General features: G+C 44.1%; 1 protein-coding gene and 1 pseudogene across 1 annotated transcript in view; both read right to left on the bottom strand.

Moving 5' to 3' along the window:
* ASAH1 (N-acylsphingosine amidohydrolase 1) overlaps window positions 1-23,452 on the bottom strand; it is a 93,002-nt gene that overhangs the window by 58,916 nt on the left and 10,634 nt on the right. The window contains exons 3-4 of the mRNA XM_073607893.1: window positions 19,799-19,889; window positions 2,586-2,666 (exon numbers count right to left, since the gene is read on the bottom strand). Coding sequence (XP_073463994.1) covers window positions 2,586-2,666; window positions 19,799-19,889 — 172 coding nt within the window. The remainder of the gene's footprint in view (window positions 1-2,585; window positions 2,667-19,798; window positions 19,890-23,452) is intronic.
* LOC141125121 (5S ribosomal RNA) lies at window positions 12,258-12,375 on the bottom strand (annotated as a pseudogene).

Raw genomic sequence — 23,452 nt, 5'->3', positions numbered from 1 at the left:
CAGAGAGGATGGGTCCTTCAAAACCAAACTTACTAAGGGTGTGTGTCATGTAACCCCAGTGTATCCTGTCGAATGCCTTCTCCGCATCCAAAGAGAGGAGCGGAGAAGGCACCCGACAGGATCTTGCGTGGTGTATGATATCAATAACTCTACGTGTGGCATCAGATACTTCCTGAAGTGAAGCCTGGTCTGGGTTGATCAGAGTAGGTAAGATATGGGAGGAGTCTATGGGCCAAGATTTTAGCATAAAGTTTAACATCTGTATTTAAGAGTGAGATGGGGCGGAAGTTAGAGGGAGTATCACGAACCTTGCCTGGCTTAGGGATGGTGACCACATAAGCTGTAAGCATCTCAGAGGGAAATGAGGTGGAGGCTACAGCCTGGGAAAAAAACCATTGTAATGTGGGAGTTAAAATACTCAAAAAGGTTGTATAGCAGTCGTTTGGTAGACCATCAAGACCTGAGGATTTGCCACAGGGAAGCGTTTTGATTGTTTTTTGTATTTCAGCCTCAGTGATGGGTGTGTTTAGGGTCACTAATTGAGTTTGGGTCAATGAGGAGAGTTTAATGTCTGCCAGGAAGGATTGAATAGCTTCATCTGTGGGTTGGGGGGTGTTGGGGTCGTTTTTGATATTATATAGGGATGAGTAATAGTCAGCAAAGGCGTCTACAATGTCCTTGGGACTAAATATTTTACTGTGGTCTGTCGTACGGATTAAGTAAGGAATTTTTGTGTGTGTTTTTTGCTCTCTTTCAGTCAACGGGCCAAGAACCTGCCAGCTTTGTTACCTGTGGAATAGTGAGCCAATTTCAGTGAGTCAATATATTTATGATGTTGTTCTAGGAGCAGAAGTCTGAGGTCAGAGCTTGTTTAACTTGTTTGTTAAGTCAGAACTAGGTGCGTCTTTGTTTTGTGAGACTTAATGTCACCTAATAGGCGGTCCAATTTAAATGTTCCCTGTCTTTTAAGTCTTGAGCTAGTTTGTAATAGAATGCCACTAATAAAGGCCTTGTGGGCGCACCATAGTGTAGTGGGGTCAAACACCGATTTGGTGTTTATAGCGAAAAACTCTTTCAAAATGATTGGTCAAGGAGGTCACATGAACAGGTGTTTGAAACAAACTAGAATTAGCTCTCCATATATAAGCCATGTCAGGGGCATTATCCTCCACCCCTGTAATAGAGGATTTCTTCTTTTTTAATTGATCAGTTTATAATAGAGGTGTTTGCGAATATCAGTCTATGTTACTATATAATAAAGTTTTTTTTTTTTTAATGTGTCACATGATGTTGGTGCTCCATATGTTTATCTGTTTCTAAAGATAACCAATGAGAAGGACACTGCAAAGGTGGGGGAGATTTACCAAAACTGGAGCACTCAGAATCTGGCGCAGCTGTGCATGGTAGCCAATCAGCTTCTTACTTCAGCTTGTTCAATTAAGCTTTGACAATAAAACCTGGAAGCGGATTGGTTTCTATGCAGAGTTGCACCAGATTTAGCATTCTGCAGTTTTAGTAAAATATCCCCCCGTGTATTACACAAACATTAAATTATCATCTGCAAGGACACTTTTTAAAGCCTCATTCACATGGGCGAAGCTTATTTGTACACCCGTATGAAGGGCCATCTTCACCTAGGTGGGATGCACAGGTGTTCAGATCAATGACAGGTGGGCGGCTGCACGGATCTCCCAAGGCATCCTGGAACGCACATCTACGCAAGTCCGATGCACAGCTCAAAATTCAGACAGACCGAGTCCTGATCTGTGCATTGGACCTGCACAGATATAAACTCTGGGATGAGCAGCCTTTGCACGGGTGTATGGATGGGTACACCTGTGTGAATGAGGCCTTATGCCGCGTACACACGGTCGGACTTTTTGGGCTACAAAAGTCCGACAGCCCATCCGACAGACTTTCGAATGAACTGACTTAACTACATACGTACGTGATGACGTACGACCGGACTAAAATGAGGAAGTTGATAGCCAGTAGCCAATAGCTGCCCTAGCGTGGGTTTTTGTCCGTTGGACTAGCATACAGACAAGCGGAATTCTGGGTCCGGAGGAGTTACGACGTAAAGATTTGAAGCATGTTCCAAATCTAAATTCCGTCAGATTTGCGACTGGAAAAGTCCGCTGAAGCCCACACATGATCGGATTGTCCGTCAGACAAGTCCGGTCGAAAAGTCCGGTCGAAAAGTCCGGTCGAAAAGTCCGGTCGAAAAGTCCGGTCGAAAAGTCCGGTCGAAAAGTCCGGTCGAAAAGTCCGGTCGAAAAGTCCGGTCGAAAAGTCCGGTCGAAAAGTCCGGTCGAAAAGTCCGGTCGAAAAGTCCGGTCGAAAAGTCCGGTCGAAAAGTCCGGTCGAAAAGTCCGGTCGAAAAGTCCGACTGTGTGTACGTGGCATAAGAGTTTGCAGCAGGATTGCATCCTTTTTCCAATTAAGTGCTGACTGTTCCTATCTAGCTATGGCAATGTCACTGCTATGAGATTCGCAGCAGAACAATTCGAATGTAAACATAGACTATTCAGGAGGCCATATTTATTACACTGTGAAATCAACAAATTTAAGTCACAGCCACTTACCAATTTGTTATCCACTATTTCGACAAGTTTTGGAGAAATGGATTTTGTGAGGTTCTTGATATGCTGAACTAGTTCTTTTAGCTGCAGACAAAGATAAAAATAGACAAATGATGTTATCAGCATAACATTCAGGTTTACTATAATGATGACCACAATAACAAAAAGCACTTCAAAATTTTTACACATCAGTTTAAAGTTGGCCATAAACAGATCGAGATCCAGACGGTTTAAAAGAGACTGGCCAAAAATTCTAGTCAGTGTGTGGCTTTCCCCACTTGATAGAAGTTGATCAGTTAGTCAACTTCTGTTGAAGGAACATGTTGGAAAAATTTTCAAAATAACTCACACAGCCATTAATGTCTAAACCGCTGGCAACAAAAGTGGATACACCCCTAAATAAAAACGTCCAAATTAGGCCCAATTAGCCATTTTCCCCCCTCTACGGTGTCATGTGAATCTTTAGTGTTATAAGGCCTCAATTTGGCGTGATCGCTCTCACTCTCTCATACTGGTCACTGCAAGTTCAACATGGCCCCTCATGGCAAAGAACTCTCTGAGGATCTGAAAAAAAGAATTGTTGCTCTACATAAAGATGGCCTAGGCTCCAAGAAGATTGCCAAGACCCTGAAACTGAGCTACAGCACGGTGGCCAAGACTATACAGCAGTTTAACAGGACAGGTTTCCCTCAGAATAGGCCTCGCCGTGGTTGACCAAAGTCATATCTAGAGGTTGTTTTTGGGCAATAACCGTATGAGTGCTGCCAGCATTGCTGCAGAGGTTGAAGAGATGGGGGGGGGGGGGGGGGCAGCCTGTCAGTGCTCAGACCATACACCGCACACTGCATCAAATTGGTCTACATGGCTGTCGTCCTAAAAGGAAGCCTCTTCTAAAAAAGATGCACAAGAAAGCCCACAGTTTGCTGAAGACAAGCAGACTAAGGACATGGATTACTAGAACCATGTCCTGTGTTCTGGTGAGACCGAGATAAAACTTAATTGGCTCAGATGGTGTCAAGCATGTGTGGTAGAAACCAAGTGAGGAGTACAAAGGCAAGTGTGCCTTGCCTACAGTCAAGCAGGTGGTGGGAGTGTCATGGTCTGGGGCTTCATGAGTGCTGCCAGCACTGGGGAGCTATAGTTCATTGAGGGAACCATGAATGCCAAGATTTATTGTAACATACTGAAGCAGAGCATGATCCCCTCCCTTTAGAGACTGGGCCACAGGGTAGTATTCCAACAAGATAACGACCCTAAACACCCCTCCAAGACGACCGATGCCTTGCTAAAGAAGCTGAGGATAAAGGTGGACTGGCCAAGCATGTCTCCAGACCTAAACCCTATTGAGCATCTGTGGGGCATCCTCAAAACGGAACGGAGGAGCTCAAGGTCTCTATGGAGGAGGATTGGAAGAGAACTCCAGTGGCAACCTGTGAAGCTCTGGTGAACTCCATGCCCAAGAGGGTTAAGGTAGTGGTGGAAAATAATGGTGGCCACACAAAATATTGACACTTTGGGCCCAATTTGGACATTTTCACTTAGGGGTGTACTCACTTTTGTTGTCAGCGGTTTAGACATTAATGGCTGTGTGTTGAGTTATTTTGAGGGGACAGCAAATTTACACTGTTATACAAGCTGTACACTCACTACTTTACATTGTAGCAAAGTGTCATTTCTTCAGTGTTGTCACATGAAAAGATAAAATATTTACAAAAATGTGAGGGGTGTACTCACTTTTGAGAGATACTGTATCTCTCTCCTCCATTCAGAGAGAAAGAAAAACACAGGGACAGGCTTTACAGTGACCGATTACTGTGATAGCCAATCAGAGGCTAACACAGAGATCAGGTGACACGGAAGACGGGAGTTCCAGGTCCCGATGGTTAGTATGGGATCAGGGGCTCCAGGGGGGAAACCCCTGTCTCTGTGCTGGGAGCACAAAGACAAATACACATATATGCAGCCCCACGGGAAAAAAAGAAAAAAACAAAAAACAAAAAAACAAACACCATTCCAGTGAGGCCTCATATTGCATTGCCTTTCTATTTTAACTGAATGTATTGTTTTACAGCTGGAGGTCCGCTCATTGCATATCCCCGATATACACCATAGAAGAAATCAGCGTCACACAAATATTACAACACGCAAAAACTGCAGTGCCCCCAAATTAGCTGTAAAATCAGTGCAAAGTGCAATAAAAGTCCATTTCAGATTGTGCTCTTTAAGTGCTGTAATATTCTCCAACTCCAAAAATAGTATATGTGTAATTAAACACTCTATTATTCCCATGTGTCACACGTATTGCTCCAAAGTAGTAGTCATCAGGTGACCCCAGCTCCCTGGACACTCACCAGATGTCACAGACCACCTAATATGCAAGTAGGTCAGAATGTGCTTCCTTATGTACATTCCTGAGGGTGCTACATCAGAGGGGTATCAAAGGAGTGTCACATCCGTTCCGCATGCTAGCAGATCCTTTGTTCTTGACACAAAGTTGTCAATCTTATTTTTTGATCCTGGACGCAAACAGATCTATGTCTGGGATTCCCTATCCTTGACATATTGACAGGAAGATATCAGGGTGAAGGAACCATTCTCCCAGGAAAAACTGCTGACGACTCAAGTAGTCCGCTTGCCAATTTACTATTCCTAGAATGAAAACTGCCGATAGGATAAGCTTCACCTTTCTCTGGGCTGCACAACTTCTTGTGCCCCCTTGGTGAGTAATATAGGCCATTGCTGTGGCATAAACGGGTTGACTCCTAGCAGGACAATATCTTAAACTGAACGTTCAGGCCTCAGAACCAAGTGTTCTGCCTGAATTTTTAAAATGTTAATGGGCAAGGCCATTTCTGATCTAGGCCACTTCTCCTGGACAGCTGCCTCTTTCAGGACTGTCCCCCAACCTAAACAAAAAAAGGTTGGCATATGTTGATACTATTTCCCAGGTAACTGAAAGAAGGATTTCCCCTTCACAGATTTTTGGATGTTAACCATAAACTGAGGCTCCGGCGCACTCAGCCTACAGCACCTGGTATTTCCAGGTGGTCTTTCATCCGGGTACTATCCAGGCCCGACCCTGCTTAGCCTCCAAGATCGGACGAAACCGAGCGCTAGGTTTCTTGGAGTCAGACACATTGGGAATATAGAGCTTGAATTCTCTATTTCAAGCCGATAGGATACTGCTTTGCAGCAATCTAGAATGAGACTGAGCATAAAGAATGGAATTGAATGAAGCCACCATCTTTCCCAGCAACCTCATGCAAAGTTGAATAGGAGAAAAACATCTTGCTTCGACTACCTGGATCAGACCTTTATGGTGCTGATCTTAGCCTGGGGTACGAATACCCTTTTCTGGGTATACCTATGATCAGACCCAAGTATTTCTTCATGTTTTTAAGAAGATTCCTCCTAGGTTGAGAATCCGACCTAGATATTCCAGGTAGTCGAATGTAGTGACCATACTTTTGGTCTAAGCGGCCTACCGACTGGTCTAACAAGAACAGATCGACTAGGTAAACCATAAATAGTTATACCTTGGGCCCTCAATCTGGCTAGAAAAGGAGCCAGAACCTTGTACTTGAGGTGTAGCATCTAGATTGTAAAGCAGAGCTACACAATGAAAAAGAAGATTTTCCACTTTGAAAGAAAATAATACTAGTGAGCGAGGAAATAGGCATATGGAGATATGCATCTTCATGCAAAAAGGGGAGAGATTATATTCAGCAATTGAATTTTAGATTTTTGAGATCTAGGATGTCCATTTGGATTTAACCAAATTCCAATCTTGCATAGGGCCACCATGAACACTTGGTCCAATGCTAGAGAAAGATTTTTTTCTCTGAATCCTTAGGAACATTTGATCTGAGAAAACGAGGAGATGGAAACTCTTGGAGCTCCAGTTTGTACATTAGAGCTATTGAAGAGGTCCCCCATTCATCTTGATATTCCCTCTGCCAGATTCCTGAGAACTGTAGAAGAATTCTCCCTATTGAGCAAGCACCTCTTCATAAGGAGGCTACAGTATCTTGTAGGCTTCCTCCCTCAAGACCTTCTTTTGTTCCTGGGGTTAACCCTGAGGATTACCTTCTGAATCTGACGGCGGAGGCCGTCGTAACTGCCTGGAGGCTGATGCCCCTGGCACAGAAGAAGGAACTTTGAAATAAAAAAAAAAAAAAAAAAAAAAAAAAAAAAAAAAAAACACAATTAGTCCTTCATTTAAAAGGCAAAAGGGTATCTTTCTTTTGCTAGAAATTCTTTGGATACATCCAAAATATCCCCAGATAGCAGTCTTACCGCAAAAGGGAAGACTAGCCAGGAGCTTCTTGTATGACGCTTAACGAAGGCGCAATCTGTCATAGCAACTATTGCAAACATAAAGCTGCCTCCTGGACCTGCTGAGCAGGATATCCTTAAACACCTGTTAAAACTGGTTTCTCAACGATTAACCAATTACGGTCAGCGCAGGCTGAGACACTCAACCTGCCAAAGAAAAAAGTGTTTTTGTTTTTTTGTTTTTAAATTCCAACCTTTTATTCATTGGATCCTTAAGTATTTGAGTAATGTCTGCCGGACAAGTCAAACTTACTCACAAAGGATATAGTAGCGTTAATTGCTGGTATACCCCGCTTAGTGAATTTTCTCTACCATAAGATAAAGTATGAAAACTTTTTAGAATGGAAAATAATGCTTATCTGGGTGATCCTCCAGATATAAAAACATTTTCCCAACAAAGAATGGACAGGAAAAAGCATGCACAGCTTGAGGAGGCTTTAGCGAACCCAAACACTCAGTTAAAGCAGAGTTCCACACAAAAATGGAACTTCCACTTTTCGGAACCCTCCCCCCCATCCGGTGTCACATTCGGCACCTTTCAGGGGGGAGGGTGCAGATACCTGTCAAAGACAGGTATTTGCAGCCACTTCCGGCATAGACTCCCACGGGAGTCTATGCCTCTTCCTGTCCCTCCGCGCTGTCTCCTGGGAAACACACAGGTCCCAAGAGATAGCGGGGACCAGTTACGATGCGCAGCGCGACTCGCGCATGCGCAGTAGGGAACCGGGAAGTGAAGCCGCAACGCTTCACTTCCTGATTCCCTCACCTAGGATGGCGGCGGCAGCTTCCGAGAATCGAGCGGGCTATCGGCGTCGGCTGCTGACATCGCTGGACCCCGGGACAGGTAAGTGGCCATTTATTAAAAGTCAGCAGCTGCAGTATTTGTAGCTGCTGGCTTTTAATATTTTTTTTTTTTTTAGGTGGATTTAGGTGGACTCCCTCTTTAAGGGTACATAAATGTGGAGCGGATCATTCAGCAAGAAAAATTGTAACATCAATCATACAGATTGTGAAAGCTAACTCTCCCACATTTGACACCTCAGAAGAGGAGTCATCAGCCTCACCACGGTCCCCTGAGGGAATCATTTTCTCCTGCCCCAAATTCCTCAGTCTCAGGGTTTTTAGGAAAATGGAAGAGAACCTATCGCATCTTGACCACACTGGGATGCGATTACCACTCTGGGATGCAATTAAAGTCACTAAACTTCTTTTAAAAACCTACCATGGCTGAGGAAATTAAAAAAAAAAAAAAAAGGGAGTAAAATGAACAGGGGCTGCAGTGTTAAAAACAGTTGCAGACATTTCATGGCCCCGATGCTCCCTCTGACCAGCCACCCTCTCTCAGGGGAGGATGCCATTTGAAGAGTAGGCTTTCCAGAGCTTGAGGGAGACCCTTTTAGCTCCTTTTTTTTTTTTTCTGAATAGAGCCGGATGCACAAAGCAGCGGTACTACCAGAAGAATCGCATCCATTGCTTGAGCAATTGTCAGTCACTGCCACTGCTATTAACGCTCAGAGAATGATGCAATAGTAAATGTGTTCAAAAAGAATGCTTGTGTCACCAACCTCTTACATGCTCCTCTACGCTCTTGTGTCCCTCCGCAGCTTGCAGCAATAACACTAGTGCTTTAAAAAAAAAAAAAAAAAAAAAAAAAAAAAAGCACTCTTTCCTGCGCTGGGCGTTGAAGGGCGCCAAAGCCGCGCTAAGCCCCGCCCCCTCCGTCGCCTACGCCCCTCCCTCTTCTCTCTTTGATAAATAAAAAAAAAAAAAAAAAAAAAAAAAAAAGAGTTTTCCCACGCGAGTGCGGGCCTCTGATCCTACGGGATCTTACATAGAGGGGAGAAAATTGCGAGGAGAGCCTGGAAGCCGCCGAGTAGTGCGGCGTGGCGTTCATTTTTTAATTTTTAAATTTTTTTTTTATTTTTAGTGCTTCTTCCTCTTGAAGAGGGGTAGCAAATGGCACAGGTGGGGAGGAAAACCCCCCAGACTTACCGGAGGTCTGCTGCTGGCTCTAGGAAATGGAAGCTGCTGCTCCAGACACATCGTGAGCTCTGAGGAAGCATGTGCTCTATACAGCTCCCAGTGGTGACACATAAGCATGACAACATTTACTAACTTAAAGGAGACAGACATTCATAAGAAAATAAAAAAATTCCTTAGAAAAAAACTCTACTTACCTTTTCCACCGCAGGGTTTTCTGTGGAAAAAACCAACAGACCCAATCTTCACCCTTCACAGTGGGTTCTGTTAAACCTTCAGGAGCTGGGGATCCTCGAGGAAACCCACAATCCTGGACCTGTAATAGCACCATCACCACTAAAACTTTATGGCCTTACTACAAAAAGTACTGGATCCCGGGGTCCAGCTCTCTAAAAAGAGAAGCGTTACAGGCAAGACCTCGTTTCTTCAGACACGAGGCCCGGGTACCATTCAATTTGGCCTAAAAGACGCTTTGGATGGATCCAGCTGCATGGCTAGCCCCAGCAAGGATTGCTCCAGTGGAGCTCAGATCAGCACATCTTTATTCGTGACCAACACCTTAGACACTGGCGAAAAAACTGAGATACTCCCAGTAGTGGGAGGGGTTATATAGGGAGTGCACTTTTTATCTTAGGGCGTGACAGTGTCCATCACCTGAAGGTGGCCTATAACCCACATAATAACTACTATGGCTCTATGTCCCGTGATGTACGATAAGAAAATAGGATTTTTATAACAGCTTACCTGTAAAATCCTTTTCTTTGAAGTACATCACGGGACACAGAGCCATAGTAATTACTATGTGGGTTATAGGTCACCTTCAGGTGATGGACACTGGCACACCCTAAGGCAGGAAGTCCACTCCCTATATAACCCCTCCCACTACTGGGAGTACCTCAGTTTTTGTAGCAAAGCAATACACGTGTATACTAGAAAAAGAGGGGCGGGACCTCTGTCCCGTGATGTACTTCAAAGAAAAGGATTTCACAGGTAAGCTGTTATAAAAATCCTATTTTCTTATCGTACATCACGGGACACAGAGCCATAGTAGTTACTATGTGGGATGTCCCATAGTGATGCCAACTGATGGGAGGGAGACACAACAGAATTAGGGCAACATGAGACTAGAGGAGTTATACTACTGCCTGCAGTACACTACACCCAAAAGGCGATATCCTCATGCCTTTTTACATTCACCTGATAAAATCTGGTAAATGTATGGACTTAAGACCAAGTTGAGGCCTTGTGGATTTGAACCAGGGAAGCTTGGTGATGCACCCCCACGAAGCACTAACAGCTCTAGTGGGGTGTGCTTGAGTATGAAAATGTGGAGCTTTCCTCTTTAAACCATAAGCTTGAACAATCACTTGTCAAATCCATTTAGAAATGGTAGATTTCGATGCTGCCTATCCTGTTTTAGGATCATCCGACAAAACAAACATCCGTCTTTCGAATCTGAACAGTCGTTCTTAAATAGATTTTGACTGCTTTCACCACATCAAGAGAATGTAGTGACTTTTCTTCTGCAGAACGGGGTTCCGGGGAAAAATAAATAAATAAATAAATAAATATGAAGGTAGAACAATATCCTGGTTTAAATGAAAACCTGAAACTACCCCAGGTAGTAATTTAGGATGAGGACACAATACAACCTTATCCTTGTGAATAATTAAATATGGCTCTTTTACAAGAAAGCCAACTCCGATACCGTTCTTGCAGAAGATATGGCTACCAGCAAAACTAGTTTCCTTGTCAAAAGGAACAAGGGAATATGTCATATCGGCTCAAAAGGCTGTTTCTGTAATGCCTACAGGACTAAAATCGAGTCCCAAGGGTTCAGGGGCGACTTAACCGGAGGATTTAAGCCGTGTTACCCATAGTTACATAGTAGGTGAGGTTGAAAAAAAAAAAAAAAGACAAAAGTCCATCAAGTCCAACCTATGTGTGTGATTATATGTCAGTATTACATTGCATATCCCTATATGTTGCGGTCGTTCAGGTGCTTATCCAATAGTTTCTTGAAACTATCAATGCCCCCCTGCTGAGACCACCGCCTGTGGAAGGGAATTCCACATCCTTGCCGCTCTTACAGTAAAGAACCCTCTACATACTTTAAGGTTAAACCTCTTTTCTTCTAATTTTAATGAGTGGCCACATGTCTTGATAAACTCCCTTCTGCGAAAAAGTTTTATCCCTATTGTGGGGTCACCAGTATGGCATTTGTATATTGAATAAAGCTACGAACCAAAGAGTGTGAAGCAAGTGGTCGCTGAAAAAATTCCGATAAGGCCGAAACCTGGTCCTTGATAGTACTCAAGACCGGCTTTATTTCTAATTCCATCAGTAGAAAGTCAAGGATTCTACCCAAGATATATTTCCTGGGGTGCCAACCGCTGGATTCACACCAGGAGACATATGCCTTCCAGACTGTACGATATATCACTCTGGAGGGTTCCTTGCATTAACCAGAGTAGACTCCACTGAACCTGACAGCACACGCTTCTCCAGAATGTGGGTCTCAATAGCCAAACTGTTAAATTTAGTGTTTGTAAAGTAGGATGGAATACCGGACCTTCTGAGAGAAGGTCTGGCCGTGGCGGTAGGGTCCATGAGTCCCCTACTGCTGTTTTTACGAACTCTGCATACCAAGATTTCCTGGGCCACAAGAATCACCAACTTCCCTTCCTGCTTGATCCTGCGAAGAAGTCGTGGACACAGGCAGAATAGGAGAGAATGCATAAATCAGTGAGAACTGATTCCATGGGAATAGCAATGCATCTGTTCCGCGTGCTAGCGGATCCTTTGTTCTTGAAACAAAGTTGTCGATTTCTTTGTTGAACCTGGACACAAACAGATCTACGTCTGGGATCCCCCATCTCTGACAAAGATATCGGGGTGAAGGAACCATTCAACCGGGAACAACTGCTGGCGACTCAAGTAGTCCGCCTGCCAATTTTCTATTCTTAGAATGAAGACTGCCGATAGGCAAAGTACATTGTTTTCTGCCCAAGATAGGCGAATCATATCCTTTCTCTGGGCCGCACAACTTCTTGTGCCCCCTTGGTGATTAATATAGGCCATTGCTGTGGCATTGTCAGATTGAACCCTGGTAGGACAATTCCGTAAACTGAACGTTCAGGCCCTCAGGACCAAGTGCTCTGCCTGAATTTCTAGAATGTTAATGGGCAAGGCCGTTTCTGATCTGGGCCATTTCTCTTGGACAGTTGCCTCTTCCAGGACTGCTTCCCAACCCAAAAAAGGTTGGCATATGTTGTTACCACTTTCCAGGTAACTGAAGGAAGGATTTTCCCCTTTGCAGATTTTTGGTTATTAACCATAAACTGAGGCTTCGGCGCAACCAGCCTACAGCACCTGGTATTTCCAGGCAGACTCCCATCCAGGGCTAACCAGGCCTGACCCTGCTTAGCCTCCAAGAGCAGACGAGATTGGGGGCTTTCAGGGTGATGTGGCCGTAGGCTTTGGAGTCACACACATTGGGAATCTAGAGCTTGAACCTTTTGTTCCAAGCCGATAGCATACTGTTTTGCAGCGGTCTCGAATGACACTGAGCATAAGGAATGGCCTCGAATAAAGCCACCATCTTTCCCAACAACCTCATGCAAAGCTGAATAGAAGAATTCATCTTGCTTTGACCACCTGAATCAGTTCCTTTATGGCGCTGATCTTTCCTGGGGAAAGAATACCCTTTCCTGGGTGTATCTATGATCAGACCCAAGTATTTTAGCCTTCATGGTTTTAAAGACAATTTCTTCTAGGTTGAGAATCCAACCTAGATATTCCAGGTAGTTGAATGTGGTGACCATACTTTGGTCTAAGCTGGCTACCGACTGGTCTATCAAGAACAGACCATAATCGTTATACCTTGGGCCCTTAATCTGGCTAGAAGAGGGGCCAGAACCTTTGTAAAACACTCAAGATGCAGTAGCTAGACCGAAAAGCAGAGATACATACTGAAAATGAAGATTTTCCACCTTGAAAAGTAGATATTACTAGTGAGCAAGGAAATAGGCAGAGGTTTGCATCTTTGATGTCGATTGACACCAGAAGTTCTCTTCCTTGTAGGATGGAGATAACTGATTGGATTGACTCCATGCGAAAAAAAGAGTGGTTATATTCCGGAATTGAATTTAGATTTTTGAGATCCAGAATGTCCAGTCGGTTATGGAAAAAAAGGTTTGAACCAAACCCCAACCTCTGCTCTTACATGGGACCACTATGATCATGCCAAAAGATGGTCCAATGTTTGAGAGAAAGACCTATTTTTCTCTGGATCCTTAGGAACGTTTGATCTGAGAAAGCGAGGAGACGGGAACTCTCGGAACTCTTCCTGCCAGATCCTTGAGAACTGTAGAAGAATTCCCCCTATTCGAGCGAGTGGGGGCACCTCCTCATAAGGAGGCTTCAGTATTTTGTAGGTTTCCTTCCCCCAAGACCTTTTGTCCCTGGGGTTGACCCTGAGGATTACCTTTGAACTTGACAGCAGAGGCTGGCTGTCGCGACTGCCTGGAGGCTGATGCCCCTGGCACAGGAGAAGAGCAGAGCTTGTTAAAATGAAAATACATTTACTCCTTTCCTAAAGACGGCAAAGGGGTACTTTTTCCACTAGAATTTCTTTGGATGTATTACCCAAATCATCCCCAAATCGCTGTTTCACCGCAAAAGGAAGACTAGCCAGGAGCTTCTTGCATGGCGCTTAGCGAAGGGCACAAGGGGTGAAGTATAGAATCTCTCATAGCAACTATTGCGTTCCGCCGCTTGATCGTTCCTATGGGAGGCGAGAGGGGACGTCCCCCCCCCTCCCGCCGCCCTCCGGGGCCTGCTCCGACTCACCGTTACGATCGGTGAGGTGGAGAGTAGATCCGCCGGCGCGGGATGTAAATCATAGAGATTTCCGGCGGACCAGATGGTCCCCGGAGTCTCTATGATCGTCGGAGGCTGGGCGCGATGTTATGACGTCACGCCCGGCCTCTCCATTCAAAAAAACGTGGCGGTCGTTTTATTTATTTTTTTTATTTCAGGCTTCCCAGCCTAGTGGTGAGATATGGGGTCTTATTGACCCCATATCTCACTATTAAGAGCACCTGACATGTCATATTGCTATTACAAGGGATTGTTTACATTCCTTGTAATAGGAATAAAAGTGATCAATTTTTTTTTTTTTCAAAAAAGTGTCAAAATAAAAAAAAAATATATAATTAACAATTTAAAAAAAAAATGTTTTTAAAGCGCCGCTGTCCCCGTGTGCTCGCACGCAGAAGCGAACGCATACCTAAGTCCCGCCCACATATGAAAACGGTGTTCAAACCATACATGTGAGGTATCGCCGCGAACGTTGGAGCGAGAGCAATATTTTGGCCCTAGACCTCCTCTGTAACTCAAAACATGTAACCAGTAAAAAAATTTCAAGCGTCGCCTATGGGGATTTTTAAGTACCGAACATTGGCGCCATTCCACGAGCGTGTGCAATTTTGAAGCGCGACATGTTAGGTATCTATTTACTCGGCGTAACTTCATCTTTCACAAAATGCAAAAACATTGGGCTAACGTTACTGTTTTGTTTTTAAACACAAAACAGTTTTTTTCCCCAAAAAAACGCGTACGAAAAATTCCTGCGCAAATACTGTGTGAGATAAAAAGTTGCAACAACCGCCATTGTATTCTCTAGGGTCTTTGCTAAAAAAACATATATAATGTTTGGGGGTTCTATGTAATTTTCTAGCAAAAAAATGATGATTTTTACATGTAGGAGCAATGTGTCAGAATTGGCCCGGTATTGAAGCGGTTAATAGGAATTCCAACTTTTCATCCGTTGGATCCCTAAGCATTTGAGCATAGTCTGCCGGACAAATCAAACTCTTATTCACAGAGGATATAGCAGCGTTAATTCCTGGAATACCTCACTTTTAGTGAATTTTCTCCTCCATAGGATAAAGTGTGAAAAAACTTTTTAGGAGGGAAAAGAAAAAAAATGCTTATCTGGATGACCCACTCAGATACAAAAAAGCTTTTCCAGCAATGAATGGACAGGAAAGGCATGCACAGCTCGAGGCTTTAGCGAACCCAAACACTTAGTTAAGGGTACATAAATGTGGAGCGGACCATTCAGCAAGAAATTGCACCATCAACCTGACAGATTGTGAAAGCTGATCCTTCCACATTTGACACCTCAGAAGAGGAGTCATAAGCCTCACCACGGTTCCCTGAGGGAATTCATCTTATCCTGCCCTTGTTCCTCAGTTTGAGGGTCCTGGGTAATGGAAGAGAACCTGTGGCATTTTGTCCCACACTGGGATCCGATTAAAGTCACTAACCTCTTTTTTTTTTTTTCCAAATCCTATCATGGCTGAGGAAAAAAGACCTTTTTAGTCACATAAACAGGGGCTGCAGTGTTGAAAACAGTTGCAAACATTTCATGGCCCCGATGCTCACTTTGAGCAGCCACCCCCTCTCAGAGGAGGATGCCATTGTAGAGATGAGTAGGCTTTCCAGAGCTTGAGGGAGACCCTTTAAGCCCTTTTTTGGGGGTGTTTCAACCCCCCTTCTGACCTTAGCCCGATGCACAAAAGCAGAGGTACTACCAGAAGAAATCGCATCCACTGCTTGAGCAATAGTTCAGCCACTGCCGCTGCTAAGTCTGATGCAAATAGTAAAATGTGTCAAAAAAGAAATGCCTGTGTCACCAAACCTCTTTCATGCCCCTCTTAGCTTGTGTCCCTCCGACAACTTGCAGCCAGCACAATGGAGGTTTTACAACATACTCCCGTACCGGCGTTGGAGGATGACAATGCTGCGCTAAGCCCCGCCCCCTCCTTTTTCTTTAAAAAAAAGATTTTTCCCACGCGAGCGTGGGCCTCCGATCCGACAGGATCGCTTGTGTATGAGGGAGGGATGGCGTGGAGGAGACCTGAAAGCCGCCGCCTTTTAGGGGCGGAGAAAGAAAACGGCATCGCCGATCGTTTTTTAGCTCTCCCCTAATGCTCAGCCTCATGAAGAGGGAGAGAGCTCAGCACAGGTGGGGGGGGTGTCTAGTGGAAGCAAACCCCCACCAAACTTACCAAAGGTCTGCCTGCTAGCCGGAGGAAAAAAGCCTGCTGCTTCTGTGACACAGCACGACTCTGATGAAAGCATGAGAAGGTACGTGCTCCATACAGCCCCCAGTGGTGACACTTAGGCATGACAACATTTACTTTTTTAAAAGGCGACATTTCATAAGAAAATTTAAAAATTCCTTAGAAAAACTCCACTTACCTTTCACACCGCAGGGTTTTCTGTGGTAAAACCAACAGACCCAATCTCCACCCTTCACGGTGGGTTCCGTTAACAAACCTTCAGGAACCGGGGACCCACGGGGAACCCACAATCCTGGACCTGTAATAGCACCCCGCCAGTATAACTTTATGGCTTAAAATACCAAAGTACTGGATCCCAGGGTCCAGCTCTCTAAAAAGACAAGCGTTAGAGGCAAAACCTTGTTTCTTCAGACATGAGGCCCGGGTACCGGTCAATTTGGCCCAAAAAGACACTTTGAATGGATCCGGCTGCATAGCTAGCCCCAGCAAGGATTGCTCCAGTGGAGCTCAGCACAGCATATCTTCACTCATGACCAACACCTTAGACACTGGCGTAAAAAACTGAGGTACTCCCAGTAGTGGGAGGGGTTATATAGGGAGTGGACTTCCTGTCTTAGGGTGTGCCAGTGTCCATCACCTGAAGGTGGCCTATAACCCACATAGTAACTACTATGGCTCGGTGTCCCGTAATGTATGATAAGAAATTGCTGTTCACAGACACTCTCCATCCAATCTGACAGAGCTTGAGCTGTTTTGCAAAGAAGAATGGGCAACAATTTCACTCTCTAGATGTGCAAAGCTGGTAGAGACATCCCCAAAAAGACTTGCAGCTGTAATTGCAGCAAAAGGTGGTTCTACAAAGTATTGACTGACTACAAACTCACACCACACTTTTCAAACAAGTTGTTTCTTACAAAATGAGACATTTGTCCTCTATATATATCCCCAGATATAAAAGTATGATGGAACTACGAAGCAATAATAATGTTATTCCAAATTGACTGAGAAAGTAAAATGTATCTATATTAAATTATTAATTACATGATATATCCATTAAAAAAATTAGATAGATAGATAGATAGATAGATAGATAGATAGATAGATAGATAGATAGATAGATAGATAGATAGATAGATAGATAGATAGATAGATAGATAGATACTAACTGTTGAAACCAAACCACGGGTCAGGTAGACCAACTAAAATTTCAGCCACAACTGCCAGGAAAATTGTTCAGGATGCAAAGAAAAACTCACAAATAACTTCAGATGAAATACAGGGCTCTCTGAAAACATGTGGTGTGGCTGTTTCAAGATGCACAATAAGGAGGCAGATGGCCTGCATGGTCGAGTCGCCAGAAGAAAGCCATTATTACACAAATGCCACAAATTATCCCGCTTACAATACAACAAACAGCACAGAGACAAGCCTCAAACCTTCTGGCACAAAGTCATTTGGAGTGATGAGACCAAAATTGAGCATTTTAGCCACAACCATAAACACTACATTTGGAGAGGAGTCAACAAGGCCTATGATGAAAGGTACACCATTCCTACTGTGAAATACGGAGGTGGATCGCTGATGTTTTGGGGTGTATGTGTGAGCTACAAAAGCCACAGGAAATTTGGTAAAAATTGATGGCAAGATGAATGCAGTATGTTATCAAAAAATACTGGAAGAACATTTGCATTCATCAGCCAGGAAGCTGTGCACGGGACGTACTTGGACATTCCAACATGACAATGATCCAAAACACAAGGCCAAGTCGACCAGTCACTGGCTATAGCAGAATAAAGTGAAGGGTCTGTAGTGGCCATCTCAGTTTGCTGACCTCAATATCATTGAGCCACTCTAGGGAGATGTCAAAACGTGCAGTTCATGCAAGACAGTCCAAGAACTTACAGGAACTGGAGGCTTTTTGCCAAGAGGAATGGGCAGCTTTACCATCTGAGAAGATAAAGAGCCTCATCCACAAATACCACAAAAGACTTCAAGCTGTCATTGATGTTAAAGGGGGCAATACATGGTATTAGTAACTGGGGTATGTAAACTTTTGATAAGGGTCATTTGGGTAGTTTCTGTTGTCATTATGATTTAAAAAAAAAAAAAGTAAAACGCAGTTGATTGATAATAAATGGCTTCAGCCAAACACTAAATATAAATATAAATATATGGGGCAGCCACATCTGCTCATTACTTACTCAGGCTCTGCTTCCTTCTGCACAGTGCTACACCATGTTTTTTCTTTACTGCTTCTTAAAATACAAGTGAGCTATGTCATCAGCACACTAACATCTTTTGTTCAATAGAGCTTTATTTTAAAGTCACTGACAATTTTTGGGGTCTTGCTGGATTCCCTTTATCATGCCACCACTGAATGAAGATTAGTTATGTGCTGGGGCAAAGCTCTCGATTGTTCCATATTAAGGGCATCTGTTCGGTTCCTCTTGCACACGATATAAATTTTGGAGGTTCAAGTAACATTTGGAGTACAGCTGGGATACTACGTGTTTGTTTACACAATGGAAGTCTATGAGCTGATCAATGAAAAATGTACTCCATTTCCCTACATGACACATATTCTTTACTTACAGTATGATCTTGGTGCAAGGTCAATGGAGCCTTTTATTTCTGGTCCCTTATTTCAAAGTAAATCGTTCTCTTTCTTAATAAGTATGTTACATGGTTGCAAGCAGATAGGCCTAAGAGGAAGATCACCAGAAATACTCGGGAACCATCTTCAGAAATATTGGTCCTATTATTTACAACTACAAAGAGTTAGACAAATGAATGCTGTTCTGTATGGGTGATATAACAATATAAAATTACAATCGTTCTTTATTTTATAAACACTTTGCAACTTCAATCATCTCTTGTTACCTTGAAAATTATTTTCTTCATGACTCCCTACTACTTTTGCTGTTATGACATAAAACAATACGAATACTCCATGTGTGATTAATACATTATTTCAGCAATATTGTCAGAGCAGTTTCCAGGCAGTTAAGCAACTGCAAAGTCATTCTAGTAGCTAACCTTCTCTTCCTGTAGAGGCCAAGCTAAAATGCCCACTAATAAAGAACAAAACAAAGGGAAAGAGGAAGTCTGTAAAAATGCAGAACTCAAATAAAAGAATGACTTTAAAAGGTTTAAGTCCAATCAGAACTCAATATGTGCTCACTGGAAATACAAAATACTTTGTTTAAGATGTAGAACAATGTCACTTTAATGCCCCCTGACCAAGATGACCTTATATCCTATACCAGAGGCCTGACAGGCTCTTCTATAAAATCTCTGAACATTGTGCATTGACGCTGTAAATTTGTTCTAGAGAAGTATGTAGTCACATGTCGTTTTGCAATCAGTCAAATTCAGAGGCCATGTGACACTTTAAATCAATATTCTCAGGGTCAGCTTGGTGTGGAAGTAGAGTAAAGGCCTCTTTCGCATGGGTGGTCTGTCCAACGGATGACAGGTCCGTCTCTGCTCACTGTGCGGAGACAGACCCGTCAGAGCCCCGCTCTCCTCTATGGGGAGGTCAGATGAAAACGGACCACCTATCCGTTTTTATCCGATCCTCCAGACGGATGGAAAATAGGGTCTCCATCCGCCTGGATTTCACAGACAGGATTGGATCAGATATCAGTGCGTGTCAGCAGACATGTCACCGCTGACATCCGCCGCTCCATAGGAGTGATAGGAGTCTCCGATCAGGTGCGCCTGAAAAAGTGACAAGTGGACTTGATCGGAAAGCCCTGTGAAAAGAGCCCATAATGGAACAATGAGCGTGCCATCACTTTATTCACTTACCGGGGCCTTCTTATTACTAATCAGCTTCTGCCATCTTTCATAGGGGGGCTGGTCCAGATTTATGGTATACCATTGGACATTTCCTTTAAACCTGTAAGGAATACATCAAGATACAGTGTTAGGAGTGGTCTGTAGTAACAAAAAAAAAAAAAATATATATATATTATATATATATAAATATATAAAACTTAGATCTGTATATGTGGGGTAAATGTATTTAACAAGTTTTAAAGCCCACTAAACATGGGGTCACACTGTGATGTCCAAACAAACAGAACGATAAAGTGCACTCTTGGTCTGAGTTGCTAAAGTGGCACTTGTATACATGCTAAATTCACTCGGGGTGGGGGGCGTGACGGGATGTTGAGGTGAGAGGTCGTTGCAGCCCAGACCTTGTACCTGCTCCTGCTCTGGAGCTCCGGAGATGCAGCGTGAGAGGGAGCTGAGGCTATGTCGAGACGCCGGGAGGAGGCGTGGCTGGCTGGCGTGCTGGACAGGCAGGTAGTGGAGGGTGTTCCATCTTTGCGGTGGGCACCCGCCGCAAGCACCCCCCATGGGGACATCAGCAGCGTGGCTCCTCAGTGAGAGGTGAGGAGGCAACGCACGTCCGGGATAGAGCCGCGGAGGGTGTTGGAGGAAGCCGGAGTGCCCCCCACACCTCCCCGCTATGACTAGGAGGATGGGGACGGAAGAGGCGGCCACACGCGATAACGCTGGTGCACAAGCAAGGTGAAGGAGAAGGGGAATGGAAAGATTGGATGGAGTGTAAGGGGGAAGAAGGGGGGAAAAAAAAAAGAGGAATGAATGGAGTGTATGTATGAGTGAGGGTACGATGGGGGGGGTGGAGGAAACTATGAGTGGAGTTTTTGCATTATTAGAATTCACACAGGAAGGGGAAGAAAAACAGTTATAAGTGTGAGAGAAGAAGACACACGAACACAAGGGTTTGGGATAATTATTTTAGTTCAGTGAAGAGGGGAAAGGTAAATGGCAGCCATTAAGGAAAGAGGAGGGAAATCACTGGCGCACTCCGGGGGGTTAAAGATATGCTCCTGGAATGTGCGGGGGGTGAGGGACTCATCTAAGAAGTGGGCAATCTTTTCGATGGCCAAGGCAGGTGGGGTTAAAATACTCTGCCTGCAGGAAACACACCTGGAGAGGGAGACAAGTACTTTGAGGCATAGGAATTATCAGGTGCAATACCATTATACTTATAGATCCTACTCAAGGGGAGCGAGCATTCTGGTGGACTCGGGGGTATTTTTTCCTGTAGGCAGAGTAAAATAGACGAGAAGGGTAGATAGGTTTTTCTTTTTTGCTTAATAGAGGATAGGTTGTGTGTTTTGGTCAATGTTTATATTCCCCCACTCTTTGGGATTGAAATTTTGAATGATCTAATGGAGTTTATTATGGATAAGCCAGAAATACCGGTGATAGTGGCGGGAGACTAACATGACTATGGATAAAAACCGTGGATATGTTTCCACCAAGGGCCCCCTCTGGTGGTACAACCAGCAGCCCGCTCCATCAGTTTTGCGGGGAGATAGGGCTGGTGGATGTCTGGAAGAGGTGGTACCCGGTACCCGGTGGTAACAGTATTCCTGCCACTCTAAGACGCATTCCACCCTGTCTAGGATAGATCTCGTGCTCTGTAATGAAGAGGCCTTGAATATAAAGGAAGAAATAAGGTATGAGTTGAGGAGTCTCTCAGATCACTCACCTGTGTTTTTTTCAGTAAAGATAGGGAATAGCTATAGAAGGAGTGACTGGAGGATAAACCCCTTCTGGCTGGAATTGATTGAGAACGCAGGGAAAATAACTGCCAGCCTGGATGAGTTTATATAACTAAAACGCATGGTCAGCCTCAGTGGGGGTGATCTGGGACACCCTGAAGGCGTTTCTTCGGGGGGGGGTATTAATCCAGCAAATCTCTCAGGTTAAGAAACAAATAAAAAAAAAAAAAAAAAAAAAAAAAGAGACCATTGCAGGGGAGAATGCTAGAGACGTGGAAAGGCGATACGTGGCTGACCCAACACTGACTAGGTACAAGGAGTGGTTGGAGAGACAGGAAGAATATAGGAAGCAGATCTTGACTAAAGCAGAGAATAGGAGGCTATTTCAAAAACATTTTTTTTGGGGAGGGGGAGGGGAGAGCGAGTAGGGAGAATACTGGCTTTGATTGCCAGGGAGGATTACTAGGGCAGTCCCAGAAACAATGAATGAATTTAAAAATTATTATAAAAGTTTGTACAGCACATCACATATAAATGTAGAAGGGGAGATGTGGGATTTCTTTAATGGGTTGAGGATCCCGTAACTTTCAGGAGGAGGACAGAGAGGGATTGGAGGCCCCGCTGACATTAGAAGAGCTACAAAAAGCGACAGCAGATATGGCAAACCAGAAGGCTCTGGGTCCGGATGGCTTGCCAAAAGAAATATATAAGAGGCATGGAGGCTTATTGCTCCCAAAACTCTTGGAGGTGCTTAACTGGGCTGTGGAAGAAGGGAAGCTACCATCATCTATGACAGAAGCAACAATTATAGCACCGCCAAAAGGGAGGGAAAAAAAATCAACTGGAAGTAGCATCATATAGACCAGGGATATGCAATTAGCAGACCTCCAGCTGTTGCAAAACTACAAGTCCCATCATACCTCTGCCTCTGGGTGTCATGCTTGTGGCTGTCAGTCTTGCTATGCCTCATGGGACTTGTAGTTCTGCAACAGTTGGAGGTCCGCTAATTGCATGTCCCTGATATAGACTAATATCCCTTCTCTGTTCAGATGTAAAAATTTTAGCAAAGGCACTAGCAGCGAGATTAAGTAGAATAATATCAAAACGTATACATCCGAATCAAACAGGTTTTATACCCAGTAGAGCAGAAAGTGTGAATATAAGGCGGGCCTATGTAAACATCCAGTTACCAACGGAAAACGAGGGGACTAGGGCTATCATTGGATGCCGTCAAGGCTTTCGATAGCCTTGAATGGCATTACCTTTAGCAAGTCTTGGCGGAATTTCAATTTGGGCTTAACTTTGTTAAGTGGATCAAAATATTATATGAGGGACCTAGAGCCAAAGTGTGAATTAATGGGGAAAGCTCAGAGTGGTTTCAGTTGGCGAGGGGGACGAGATAGGGGTGCCCATTATCGCCCCTGTTTTTTGCCCTGGCAATAGAGCCACTGGCTATTGCCCTGAGAGCCTCATCGGAAGTAAACAGATTTAGGAGGGCGTTGAGAGAAGAGAAGGTCGCTATGTACGCGGATGATATATTGCTGTTCCTGGGGGACACACAGATCTCTCTGAAGGCAGCAATGGGCATAGTCAGAGATTTTGGTCACCTCTTGGGGTTGGAGATTAGCTGGGAAAAGTCAGTACGGTTGCCAATTGACCCTCTTATAGAGCCATTACCCCATCAGATAGCCCAAGTGAGGATAGTAAGCCAGATGAAGTATCTGGGTATTAACAAAAGATCCAAGACAATATATAGCATGTAATTTGGTCCCGCTCATGACAAAACTAAAAGAGAAATGCCGGGTATGGTCTCAAATTCCACTCTCGGTAGCTGGCCGTTGCAATTTAATTAAAATGGTTTGGATGCCACAGATACTGTATGTGTTACATAACTCTCCAGTTTGGATTCCAAGAAGAAATT

Source organism: Aquarana catesbeiana, linkage group LG01 (assembly GCF_042186555.1).
Source record: "Aquarana catesbeiana isolate 2022-GZ linkage group LG01, ASM4218655v1, whole genome shotgun sequence".
NCBI classification, from domain to species: Eukaryota; Metazoa; Chordata; class Amphibia; order Anura; family Ranidae; genus Aquarana; species Aquarana catesbeiana.
Note: the sequence above shows the minus strand (reverse complement) of the source record. Positions and strands in the feature narration are given on the sequence as shown.